This window comes from Oryctolagus cuniculus, chromosome 13 (assembly GCF_051225735.1).
Source record: "Oryctolagus cuniculus isolate XC-2025 breed Fujian yellow rabbit chromosome 13, ASM5122573v1, whole genome shotgun sequence".
Classification (NCBI taxonomy): Eukaryota; Metazoa; Chordata; class Mammalia; order Lagomorpha; family Leporidae; genus Oryctolagus; species Oryctolagus cuniculus.
In genome coordinates this window covers 61,089,613-61,103,348 of record NC_142879.1, presented here as the reverse complement: position 1 = coordinate 61,103,348, position 13,736 = coordinate 61,089,613, and the positions used below count along the sequence as shown (strand labels likewise).

The 13,736-nt window shown below is 41.2% G+C and overlaps 1 protein-coding gene across 10 annotated transcripts in view; it reads left to right on the top strand.

Moving 5' to 3' along the window:
- Positions 1-13,736, top strand: part of MTR (5-methyltetrahydrofolate-homocysteine methyltransferase) — a 149,169-nt gene that overhangs the window by 17,280 nt on the left and 118,153 nt on the right. For all 10 annotated transcript variants that reach the window (XR_016219029.1, XR_016219028.1, XR_016219031.1 and 7 more), the window contains 4 exons: positions 2,350-2,442; positions 3,809-3,915; positions 11,527-11,586; positions 12,309-12,403. Coding sequence is in view for 3 of the 10 variants with exons in the window: in XM_070055569.2 (XP_069911670.2) it covers positions 2,350-2,442; positions 3,809-3,915; positions 11,527-11,586; positions 12,309-12,403 (355 nt within the window). In the remaining 7 variants the exon portion in view is untranslated. The remainder of the gene's footprint in view (positions 1-2,349; positions 2,443-3,808; positions 3,916-11,526; positions 11,587-12,308; positions 12,404-13,736) is intronic.

The following is a 13,736-nucleotide window of genomic DNA, read 5'->3' as shown; positions in this document are numbered from 1 at the left end:
CAGGGTTTAGTGTCATTCCTCCATGAAGAGGGGGAGCGACACCCTGCGTTGTTCTTTCGTCTGCTCGGCCCTCCCGGGGTTTGCTGCTGGTTCTTCCCGGGTTGGCTACCGTCCCTTCCACCTCCGTGGAAGGGCGGTTCCCCCTGCCACTTTCCCCACTTCCGCGGGGGAGCGGCACACTGCCGGCCGGCTCTCTCGGGGGCTGCTCAGGTGTTCCTTCAGATAGATGTTCCTGGTGCATGTTGTCTCTCTCCTCCTTTATAGTCCTCTTCCACCAATCCCAACTCTGCTACCCACACGCCGAGTACGCTGCTCTCCTCCAATCAGGAACAGGTCCTGCTGTTTATTGGTTGAACTAGAGGCAGCTGGGTAGAAACTGTTTTCTCCTCTCCCAGCGCCATATTGTGGGAGAGCAGGTGCATAGAATAAGTCTTAATTCGAGTAACAGTCTAGTCCGAGTTGCTCCCCACACAACTCTGTGAATTGATGCATCCCTGTGGGTCTTGGGCTTAAGCTTTACTCTTGTACACTGCTGGTGATTAGCTTGTTTTTGTAGCTAGGTCCTTGATTTCCTTGTATATTTAGAGCTAAAATAATTTTTCTTTTCTAGAAGCACATTATCAGGTTATTGAAGTAACAGTAGGCTATTTTAATTATTTGATTATCATTAGGAATTTTGGTCTCATCCCTTTAAAGCCACCTTGCTCCCTATGATTGGCTTAGTTAGAAAGATAGCCCTTTTAGCATTTCCTCTTTCTACTGCTGATGTCTTTGAAGACCCTGCTACACACTGAAGAACATTAGATTCAGTCTTGCTAGGACTTGACAAGAGGATCTTGAAATAATCTCCTGGCTGGCTGTCATCAGAACACTTGGGCCCCAGTTAGTGGGAGGCTTTGGGGGAGAGAAAGGAATGGAAGAAATAAATGGAGCCCCTTAACATTTGGAAATGCGGTTATTGCCAACAGGAACAATATAGAGCAAAATTGTTAGGAAGTTAGATACAGCATGCTAATGAAGACCAAAACAATTTACTGGAAGTCTGTTTCTGAGAGACAATGTTTAAATCCATAGAAATGCATATACTAGTACCCCAGCAGCCTTGTTGGTCAGAGGATATTTAACCAGCTGATACAGGGAGAGAAAAGGCATTTTTCTTATACTCACATTATTACCCCACTTTGGGGAAGATAAAGAAATTTTGGACCTATAACCTGTTCAAAGGCAGGGTTATCAAGTAGTTGGTGGTTTTCTCCAGTTCACTTGAAAAGCATAACCCAGTTATTCAGTGGCTGTAATCACCAAAGGTAATGAACAGTATGACCCCTGGCTTATGCTATTTTATATTAATGAACAGAACTTCTCAGGCTGTTTTAGAAGTATCTGGACTCTAATCTAGAGGAAACTTTATTAAAGAATTATTAAAATAAAATTTAATCTTCTTCATACTTCCATTGCAGGCTTTAAAATTGTTAATCTTGATTTAATAATTAACCTCAGTGAAGAGCCTCCATTATAGTACTGGAGAACATTTTAAGTTGAGTGCTACTGTGAGGCAGTTTTTCAGAGGCTCAGTTAAGTTCAGGACCTTCACAATTTATTTATAGAAAGAATTTGTCCAAATACAGCTTTGTTTATGGAAAGGGATTACTTACTGAAACAGTTTGAGGTCAGCTGTATGAGAATTCAGTTTTTTGGATTGCTTGATCACAATATATGCCTAATTCCTTTCACATATTTACCAGTGGATCTGAGCAGGCCCTGTGAACAAATGTATGTTAGCAAAATCTATGAATCATGTCTCTATGTGAGATAAGGACTACAAATAGCCTCTTGTTAGTTTAGTAGAGGTCAAATTTTATTGTCAAATAAATTTGGAAGAAAATTGGGGTCTTTAGGAAATTTCTGGATTTCAAAGTTGTGAACAGAGGATTGTAGACCAAGAAGAATCTTACAGCCTAGTGATTCACAACAGAAGAATGGAACTGTTGGGCCTGGTGTTGTGGCATAGTTGGTAAAGCTGCTGCCTGTGATGCTGCATCCCATGTGGATGCTGGTTCTTGTCCTGGCTGCTCCATTTCTACTCTGGCTCTCTGCTATGGCCTGGGAAAGCAGCAAAGGACAGCCCAAGTACTTGGGCTCCTGCAACCATGTGGGAGACCAGGAAGAAGCTTCTGGCTCCTAGCTTTGGCCTAGCCCAGCCCTAGCCATTGGAGCCATTTGGAAAGTGAACCAGAAGGTGGAAGATCTCTCTCTCGCTCTCTCTCTGACTTTCAAATAAATAGAATAAATCTTAAAAAAAAAATTGAACTATTGAGAAATTTCACATTTGTTTTTCTTTTCCCAAAGGAATTAAGAGATTTGTAGCAGGAGCTCTGGGTCCAACTAATAAGACACTCTCTGTGTCTCCATCTGTGGAAAGACCAGATTATAGGAACATCAGTGAGTATTTATCATATGTAATCATTGAGCTTGGGCGAGTACTTTTGTGCTTTAGGAATCTGTAAATCTGTAAGATGTGATCAACAGTAGGGTCTGCTTCAGAGTTACTATGACTTCATCTGTGTAAAGAATTCACAACCATGCCTGGAATATAGCAGACATCTTTTTATTATTGTTTGAGTTTCTTTCAGATGTACATGGTGTGTCAGTTCTCCTTTATCAGCTGTGGAAGAAAACAACTGAAATAAAGCTTTACACTGAGAGGCTGAGAAAATGTGGATACTAGATCTTGGTCTATTATATAATAGTCTACTATATTCCCATTTAGTTTATCAGAATACAGTCCAAATTATCTAAACATACTAGCATTATAAACATTAAAAACTAGTGCATTTGTGAAAACATACTTGTTATGAAAGTTGACAAAAATTTCAGAAATGGTCAATTTCTAAGCATCAAGATTATAAAAATAATTAAAATGTTAGAACTAAATAGTAATGTTACTGAATATGATAATGGGTTTTATGTACATGAAAAACTTAGGCAAGTATAGTTAGTAAGCTTTTAATGACAGAATTTTGCACATCACAACACCACACTTTTCACGAGGTATTGCTTATGCTGGGCTTATGTGTGATTGGTATTCTTTGGTCTAGACCTGACAGAGGGGAGTGAACCTCTTTACTGTTGTGCAGAGTGAGGTGAGAAATACAACAAACATAAATTGGTCATTTAGACTTCTCTGTTGAATAGCTGAGCATTTCTTTTTTTTTTTTTTTTTCCTTTTTGGGTTTAAAGGTAAAGTGGGGAGAAGGATTACCTCTCAGGTGGAAGTAGATAACCCAAGAGATTTCAAACAAAAATTTTATTTAAGAGTAATTGAATATTTTTTGGTTTGAGATTCAAATTGCCTATCAGACAGCTTTCCTTTCTGACAGAGTTGGTGTAAGGGCAGAAGCAAAATCCACTGAACTACAGCCTTTTATGACAGAGTGAGTCTTTGACTCAACCTGTGATGTATCAAATCAGTGTGACAAGTTTCTCACACTCATCTCTTAATGGCTGATTGAGATGAACTGTGGAGAATGATACATTGCATAGTTCAAGAAATTCCTATACCTTCCTACTCACTTCTCAGCTCAAACATGGGAAGTGGAGATTATATAGGAAGTGTTTAAGAGCATCTACATTCACTGTTTATCTTCCATCACTGCGTATTTTTTTATTTGGTTTCTTATAAAAGGTAGTGTTGTCCTCAAACTATATGCTATAAACCAGCAGTAGTTCAGAGGGGCTGGATCTGAACTCACTACCCTCGGGTCATTCAGAAGATACAGATGAGCTGGATGTGATTTATTTTTTGCAGCATTTGATGAGCTTGTTGAAGCATACCAGGAGCAGGCCAGAGGTCTTCTGGATGGTGGGGTTGACATCTTACTCATTGAAACTATTTTTGATACTGCCAATGCCAAGGTGAGTTAAAAGAATTAAAGGGATAAGGCTGGGTTGAGGGCTGTGAGCTATCCCGCAATATAGTGAGAAGATAATAATCCAAGTTAAGTAAATTTTGTGTATTTGCTTCCTTTTATCCTTGAATATTTTTAACTGAGGCCAGTAGAGGAAGAAAAATGTCAGTGGAGTTGTCTTTTTAGCTTTTAAAACATTTTTTATCTGATTATGAATATATAGCTACTATATGTATATATATTATATATCCATACATACTCATTGTAAATTCAAAAGGTACATAACTATACGTAGTGATAAGTAAATATCCTTCCTCTCCTAATCCTTGGCTCTCCAGCTGTCTTCCTAGACCCACGATTATAGTTTGGGGTTCTGACAGATTCTCTGCAAATATAAACATATGTGTGTGATCCTGTGTTTGTGTTCTTTACAAATGTACAAAGGTATATAAGTGTATGAAGTGAAAAGTAATATTCTTATACATATGTCTTTGCACAGTATATCTAAATGATATGTTTTGACAAGGGAAATTGCTGAGTCAGATTTTATCTTTAGTGTCAAATTACCCTCCATTTGCATTCATTTATACTCCCATAAGCAAACAGGGTCAAAAAGTGCTGATTTTATTATACCTTCTGTAACACCAGATATTCTTAAACTCTTTGAACTTTTCCAGTTTAAAAAGTGAAAAATGTGACCTCACTGTAATTTTAATTTTTGTATTTCTTACTATAAATTGAGCATCTTTAGTTTTAGAGGTAATTACAGTTCCTTTTCTGTAATTTATGTACTGTGCCTTTATTGTATTGGATTTTTGGTGCTTTTTTAAATTTTTATTTAATAAATACAAATTTCAAAAGTACAACTTTTGGATTATAGCAGCTTTCCCTCCCCCCCATAACCTCCCTCCCACCTGCAACCATCCCATCTCCTACTCCCTCTCCCATCTGATTCTTAATTAAAATTAATTTTTAATTATCTTTATATACAGAAGATCAACTTAGTATATACTAAGTAAAGATTTCAACAGTTTGCAACCACACAGACACACAAAGTATAAAGTACTGTTTGAAGACCAGTCTTACTGTTAATTTGCATAGTACAATAGGATCTCTACATGGGGAGTAAGTGCACAGTGACTCCTGTTGTTGATTTAACAATTGACACTCTTATTTATGACGTCAGTAATCACCCGAGACTCTTGACATGAGCTGCCAAGGCTATGGAAGCCTCTTGAGTTCAAAAATTCCGATCTTATTTAGACAAGGCCATAGTCAAAGTAGAAGTTCTCTTAACCCTTCAGAGAAAGGTACCTCCTTCTTTGATGGCCCGTTCTTTCTGCTGGGATCTCACTCACAGAGATCTTTTATTTAGGTTGTTTTTATTTATTTATTTATTTTTTTTGCCACAGTGTCTTGGCTTTCCATGCCTGTGTAACTCTCATGGGCTTTTTAGCCAGATCTGAATGCCTTAAGGGCTGATTCTGAGGCCAGAGAGCTGTTTAGGGCATTTGCCATTCTGTGAGTCTGCTGTGTATCCTGCTCCCATGTAGGATCATTCTCTCCTTTTTAATTCTATCAGGCATTATTAGTGGACACTAGTCTTGTTTATGTGATCCCTTTGACACTTAATCCTATCTTTCTGATCACTTATGAACTTAAACTGATCACTTTAACAAGTAAGATGACATTGGTACATGCCACCTTGATGGGACTGATTTGGAATCCCATGGCACGTTTCTAGCTCTACCATTAGTGCTAAGTCTGAGTGAGCATGTGTCGAACTGTATATCTCCTCCCTCTCTTTTCCCTCCCTTGTTTTTAGCAGGGATCACTTTTCAGTTAATTTTAAATGCCTAAGAATAATTGTGTGTTAATGAAAGAGTTCAACCAATGGTATTAGGTAGAACAAAAAAAAAATACTAAAAAGAATAAAATAGTAAGCTGTTCCTCGACAGTCAGGACAAGGGCTGATCAAGTCATTATTTCTCATAGTGTCCATTTCACTTCTACAGGTTTCCTTTTAGGTGCTCAGTTAGTTGTCACATATCAGGGAGAACATATGATATTTGTCCATTTGGGACTGGCTTATTTCACTCATCATGATGTTTTCCAGATTCCTTCATTTTGTTGCAATTGAACAGCTTTCATTTTTTTTTTACTGCTGTATAGTATTTTATAGAATACATATCTCATAATTTCTTTATCCAGTCTTCTGTTGATAGGCATTTAGGTTGATTTCATGTCTTAGTTTAGCTTTGAATTCCATGTCTTAGATATTGTGCTGCAATAAATATTGAGATGCAGAGAGCTCTTTTATTTGCTGATTTAATTTCCCTTGGGTAAATTCCAAGGAGTGGATGGCTGGGTCATATAGTAGGGCTATATTCAGGTTTCTGAGGAATCTCAACTGTCTTCCATAGTGGCTTTACCAGTTTGCATTCCCACCAACAGTGATTTAGTGTCCCTTTTTCCCCACATCCTTGCCAGCATCTGTTGTTAGTTGATTTCTGTATGTGAGCCATTCTAACCAGGGTGAGACGAAACCTCATTGTTGTTTAGATTTGCATTTCCCTGATGGCTAGTGATCCTGTGCATTTTTCTATGTGTCTGTTGGCCGTTTGGATTTCCTTTTTTTTTTTTTTTTGTGGTGAAAAACCTTTTATTTAGAATTAGCCATCTGGACTCAGTTCAGATGATCCCAATTTTGTTGGCAACGTCCAGAGCATCATAGTCAGGAGCCAGCTGCACATATGCCTTCTTCTCTCCATCAGGTCTGATCAGGGTGTTGACTTCGGCCACATCAGTGTCATAGAGTTTCTTCACAGCTTGTTTGATCTGGTGCTTGTTGGCCTTGACATCCACAATGAACACCAGTGTGTTGTTGTCTTCTATCTTCTTCATGGCCCACTCCGTGGTCAGGGGGAACTTGATGATGGCATAGTGATCAATCTTGTTTCTCCTGGGGGTACTCTTCTGAGGGTATTTGGGCTGCCGTCAGAGGCGTAGTGTCTTGGGCCGCCGGAAGGTGGGGGATGGATGTGCGGATCTTCTTCTTGTGGCTGTGGACGCCTTTCAGCACTGCCTTCTTGGCCTTCAAGGCCTTCACTTTGGCTTTGACTTTAGGAGGGGCAGGAGCTTCCTTCTTCGCCTTCGACACCATCTTGGTGAAAAGGGTTTCTGGATTTCCTCTTTTGAACAATGTCTAGGCCGGCGCTGCAGCTCAATAGGCTAATCCTCCGCCTGCGGCACCGGCACCCCTGCTTCTAGTCCTGGTCAGGGCACCGGATTCTGTCCCAATTGTCCCTCTTCCAGTCCAGCTCTCTGCTATGGCCCGGGAGTGCTGTGGAGGATGGCCCAAGTGCTTGGGCCCTGCACCTGCATGGGAGACCATGAGAAGCTCCTGGCTCCTGCCTTCGGATCAGTGCGGTGCACCGGCCACAGCACACCAGCAGCAGCAACCATTGGAGAGTGAACCAACAGTAAAGGAAGACCTTTCTCCCTGTCTCTCTCACTGTCCACTCTGTCCAAAAAAAAAAAAAGAAAAAGAAAAATGTCTAGATCCTTTGCCCATCTCTTAAGTGGGCTGTTTGGTTTGTTGTGGAGTTTCTTGATCTCTTTGTAGATTCTGGCTATTAATCCTTTATCAGTTACATAATGTGCAAATATTTTTTTTCCCATTCTGTTGGCTGCCTGTTCACTTTCCTGACTGTTTCTTTTGTAGTACAGAAACTTCTCCATTTGATGTAATCCCATTTGTTAATTCTGGCTTTGCCTGCCTGTGCCTCTGTGGTCTTTTCCAATAAATCTTTGCCTGTGCCTATATCTTGCAGGGTTTCTCCAATGTTCTCTAATAATTTGATGGTGTTGAGTCGTAGGTATAGATCTGTAATCCATGTTGGGTGGATCTGTGTGAGTTGTAAGGTAGGGGTCTTGCTTCATGCTTCTTCACGTGGAAATCCAGTTTTCCTGGCACCGTTTATTGAATAGACTGTCCTTACTCCAGGAATTGGTTTTGGATCCTTGATCAAATATAAGTTGGCTGTAGATGTTTGGGTTGATTTCTGGTGTTTCAATTCTGTTCCATTGGTCTATCCATCTGTTTCTGTACCAGTACCATGCTGTTTTGATAACAACTGCCCTGTAGTATGTCCTGAAATCTGGTGTTGTGATGCCTCTGGCTTTGTTTTTGTTGTACGAGATTGCTTTAGCTATTCGAGGTCTCCTGTGTCTCCATATAAATTTCAGCATCATTTTTCCAGATCTGAGAAGAATGTCTTTGGTATTTTGATTGGTATTGCACTGAATCTATAAATTGCTTTTGGGAGAATGGACATTTTGATGATATTGATTCTTCCAATCCATGAGCATGGAAGATTTCTCCATTTTTTTGGTATCCTCTTCTATTTCTTTATATTTATATTTCTTTATATTTATATTTCTTTCTTTAAGATTTTGTAATTCTCATCGTAGAGATCTTTAATGTCCTTGGTTAAGTTTATTCCAAGGTATGTGATTGTATTTGTGGCTATTGTGAATGGGATCGATCTTAGAAGTTCCTTCTTAGCTGTGGCATTGCCTGTGTATACAAAGGCTGTTGATTTTTGTGCATTGATTTTCTATCCTGCTACTTTTCCAAACTCTTCTAGGAGTTCCAATTGTCTCTTAATAGAGTTCTTTGGATCCCCTAAATAAATAAAAAATAAATTCTTAGCCTATTTTAGTTCAGTCAATTCAGTATGTATTTATTGAACAGGGACCTTTTTTTTTTTTTTTTTTTAAGATTTCTTTATTTATTTGAAAGATAGAGTTACACACAGAGAGAAGGAGAGATACAGAGAGAGTTCTTTCTCAAATGGCTGCAAAAGCCAGGGATGTACCAGGCTGAAGCCAGGAGCCAGGAGCTTCTTTTGTGTCTCCCATCTGTGTGCAGGGGCTCAAGGACCTTGGCCATCCTCCGTTTCTTTTCCAAGTGCAAAACAAGGAACTGGATTGGAAATGGAGCATCCCAGACTCGAACTGGCACCCCTATGGGGTGCTGGCCCTGCAGACTGTGGCTTAACCCACTGTGCCACAGAGCCAGCCCCAAGTCTTTAAATGAGTCTTTTATTGAGGAAATCAGGCCCTTTTCAATAATGAGTAGCAAATACTGCCCTCTAGGTTGTTTAGCTTTTGATTTTATATGTGGTGGTAAGCGTATATTGTTTCATTGTGTATTTTAATGATATACGAGAATTTCAATTCTTATAGTTGACTTTCCAGAGTCTGTATTGTTTTGAAGGGGGGTGGGTATTATACTTATGGGGTACTCCTCATTCCAAGATAATGAGAAAGAATTGGTCTTTTTTTCCCATAATACTTTGTAACTTTTTTCAAACCTTTAGGATTGCTTAATTCTTAAAGAAATAAGGCCATATATTCAAAAATTTTGAACTTTTTTTTTCTTTTTTTTAGATTTATTTATTTATTTGAAAGGCAGAGTAACAGAGAGAAGGAGAGACATAGACAGAGGAAGATATTCCATCCACTGGTTCACTCCCCAGATGGCCTCAATGGCCAGAACTGGACCTGGCTGAGGCCAGGATCCAGGAGCTTCTTCTTCTTCTTCTTCTTCTTTTTTTTTTTTTTTTGACAGGCAGAGTGGATAGTGAGAGAGAGAGACAGAGAGAAAGGTCTTCCTTTGCTGTTGGTTCACCCTCCAATGATCACCACGGCTGGCACGCTGCGGCCGGCACACTGCGCTGATCCGAAGGCAGGAGCCAGGTACTTCTGGTGTCCCGTGGGGTGCAGGGCCCAAGCACTTGGGCCATCCTCCACTGCCTTCCCTGGCCAGAGCAGAGAGCTGGCCTGGAAGAGGGGCAACTGGGACAGAATCCGGTGCCCCGACCGGGACTAGAACCCGGTGTGCCGGCGCCGCTAGGTGGAGGATTAGCCTAGTGAGCTGCAGCGCCAGCCGAGGAGCTTCTGTGTCTCTCACAAGGGTGCAGGAGCCCAAGCACTTGGGCCATCTTTTACTGCTTTCCCAGGCCATAGCAGAGAGCTGGATCAGAAGTGGAGCAGCCGGGTCTTGAACCTGCGCCCATATGAGATGCTGGCACTAGAGGTGGCAGCTTTACCCGCTATGCCACAGTGCTGGCCCCATGCTCCACTTCCTATCCAGATCTCTGCTATGGCCTGGGAAAGCAGTAGAAGATGGCCCAAGTGCTTGGGCCCCTGCACCCAAGTGGGAGACCTGGAAGTAGCTCTTGGCTCCTGGTATCAGATCTGCGCAGCTCTTATCATTCTGGCCAACTGGGGAGTGAACCAGCAGATGGAAGACCTCTCTCTCTGTCTCTTCTTCTCTCTGTGTAACTATGACTTTCAAATAAATAAATATATCTTTAAAAAAAAAAAGGTTGGTTTAAAATATCAAGCTTATCATCCTAAATTCTAGAGAGCATTTGGGTCTAGTTTTTCTAGTAATTTATCTGCTGATGTGATAGCACCCCTACTATTTACCATAGCTTTAGGATATGTCTGAGTAGCTGGTTGACCTAGTTCTCTTTTGTTAACAACTTCTCTCTTTCCTGGATATTCTTACCCGTTTGTTTTCCATAAAATCTTTGGAATTAATTTATCCAGTTCTAAGAAGGAAATTCTGATGTTGTTGGCTTACTAATTTTCCAGGATAAAACCTACCATCACAGAGAATATTAATTACAGGTTGAATTCTGGTTTCAGAAAATTGAATTGTGAAAACATGCACATCTTAGAAACAAGATACATAATGATAAAACAAAAGGGAAGATCCATTGCCTGGAACTTAAACTGTGGACTGACTAGCACATAGTAACATGGGATTAGTACTTTAACAACCCAGTCTAAGCTAATGTTGTTTTTGTGATGACACATAGGTTCATACCGTATGTGAGAGCGGATGAGGAAGGCCGACACTTCTTGTTTGTTTATTTTAATTTTGATTAAAGAAAGAAGAATAAGCTCTTTTTAAAAAAGATGTATTTATTTATTTTAAAGTCAGAGTTATACAGAGAGAGAAGGAGACACACACACACACACACACACAGGGAGAGAGAGAGAGAGAGAGGTAGGTCTTCCATCGTTGGTTCACTCCCCAATTGGTTGCAATGGCTGGAGCTGTGCCAGTCTGAAGCCATGAGCCAGGAGCTTCTTCCAGGTCTAGCATGTGGGTCCAAGGGCCCAAGCACTTGGGCCATCTTGAACTGCTTTCCCAGGCCATAGCAGAGAGCTGGATCAGAAGTGGAGCAGCTGGGACTCGAACCGGCACCCATAGAGGATGCTGGCACTGCAGGCAGCAAGCAGCTTTACCCACTATGCTACAGTACCAGCCCCAAGAATAAGCTTTTGAGCTCCAGGAAATATTAGTTCACAGGTGAACTTTAGTCAGCATCTATTTTGTTTTAATTTGTGCAGTGTTATACTTGGGAAAAGAGCATTGGGATTGTGTTTTATGAGGAAGAAATTTTTCTTTTCCCCTGAGAGCTCAACATGTGTTTTATCACAGGACATCATGGAAAAGGATGGGTTCTGATTAGGCAGTTAGACTGACCTCGGACCAAGTCTCTTAGAACTGAGGATGTTCTTCCTTTTCCCCTGACAGGCAGCCTTGTTTGCACTACAGCAACTTTTTGAAGAGAAGTATACTCCCCGGCCTATCTTTGTAAGTTTTAAAATGTTTGCAATGTAAAATTTGTATTTTATTAATGATTGTCATTGTGAGCATAGGTCTCCCTCCTTCTACCGCTCCTGGCATAGTGGAATATTGATGGTATCTCTTAGAAAATATCTACCTTAATTTCCTCTGTTAACCTTCCTCCTACTACCACTTCTAGATCAATAGTAGACAAAGAAAATGAATCTAGAAGTGGTTGTTGAGAAGCAAGCTGTTCAAAAAAAAGCTTGGCTGGTCAGGTTTCCTGCCAAAGGTTTACATGCTCAGTCTTATTAGGTCCCAGTGCTGAAGACACTAGACTGCTAGTTCATTAACTTAATAGGCAGACCTATGAGAATCCTAAGATTGCTCAATGAGAATGGAATTGAACTGAAACAAAAGATGTTAATAAATCAGATGTTTAACATCAAAAGGCTAGAATAACCTGAGGCATCTCTGGGAAAGCTCCTTCAGTGGAACTGGACCTGTGAGTTTGAAAGCTGATTTGGGCATTGCATTTGCTTCAGTGCTTTTCTCTACTTTGATGGCTTTCTGTCTCTTCCCTGAGCTCCTTATCATATGTCTGTTCTGTTAACAGAAAATACTGTCTTAGTTTCTTAGTTCTCATAAAAGAACAAAGAAAGCTTGTTCATTTTATTTTGTCTTTGTGTCTATGTTCTAAATTTGCATCTGAATGAGCATTGTTGACTTCACTTACTTTGCTAACTCAGATTTCAGGGACGATTGTTGACAAAAGTGGACGGACTCTTTCTGGACAGACTGGGGAGGCATTTGTCATCAGTGTGTCTCATGCAGACCCACTCTGGTGAGTGATCAGTCTTTCCATGATTCTCTTCCTTTTGGGGACTCCTTTCTGATGGCTACAGATGTGACCTGGGAGGGGATTGCTTCCACATATTTCCCCTGTGCCCTTTCCATGGTGTATTGGTTTTCCTTTAAGTACTTTCAACTTTTCGCTCCAGAGCTTGAGAAGACCACTGCTAAGTAAGTCAATTTGAGGGGCTGGGAGAGTTCTTCTAGCTTCTGGCCCAGCCAAGTATTTCTCTGTAGGTGAGCCCCTTGTAGTTTCAGATCACAAGTAACACTTTAAAGCTGCTATCCGTCATTTAAATTTTTAAGGCAATGCTTTGCACATTTTAAGGCCATGCCTGTAAGGCCGCCACAAAATACACCAAACATCAGAGTTAGAGGAAAGGCTTATAGTTGGGGAGGTTGGAGGAGGAGAGTAAGAGAGAGACAGCACGTGTTCAGGAACAGATCCTATTAAAACTTTGGTTGGTGGGGGGGAGGGCAGGGGAGTAGGAGCAGGGAGTCCCATTAGGGTGGGGGTGGAGCTGACACCTGTGGTTGGACCATGGGTCTTAAGACCGAAGCCTACTATGCAAGGTGGTGATGGGGGCCAGGGCCTAACATGGCATCCCGGGCATAGATGGTGCCACAGATAAGACTATGCCATTTTACTAACAATGCCCCTTGCTATGTATCTGACAACCAGAAGCAGAAGCAGTCTAACTTGGTATAGGTGGGAATTCTTTCTATTTTATTTTTTTAAAGATTTATTTATTTGGGGGCCGGTGCTGTGGCTCAGTGGGTTAACACCCTGGCCTGAAGCGCCAGCATCCCATATTGCCACCGGTTTTGGTTCCAGCTCCTCCTCTTCAGATCCAGCTCTCTGCGGTGGCCTGGGAAAGCAGTACAAGATGGCCCAAGTTCTTGGGCCCCTGCACCCATGTGGGTGACCAGGAAGAAGCTCCTGGCTCCTGGCTTTGGATCGGCATAGCTCCGGCCGTTGCAGCCATCTGGGGAGTGAACCGTCAGATGGAAGACTCTCTCTCTGCCTCTCCTCTCTCTGTAACTCTGACTTTCAAATAAATAAATAAATCTTAAAAAAAATTATTTATTTGAAAGAGTTTCACAGAGACAGAGAGAGAGAGAGAGGAGAGAGAGAGGAGGGAGAGGAGAGAGAGATACCGATCTTCCATCTACTGGTTCACTTCCCAGATGACTGCAACAGCCAGTGCTGGGCCAGACTGAAGCCTAAAGCAAGGATCTTCATCCTGTTACTGGAGAAATTTCAGGGTTCTTGTCTTCGCGCAAGAAAGAATTCAGGTGTGAGACAGAGAGCAGTGGGAGGTAAA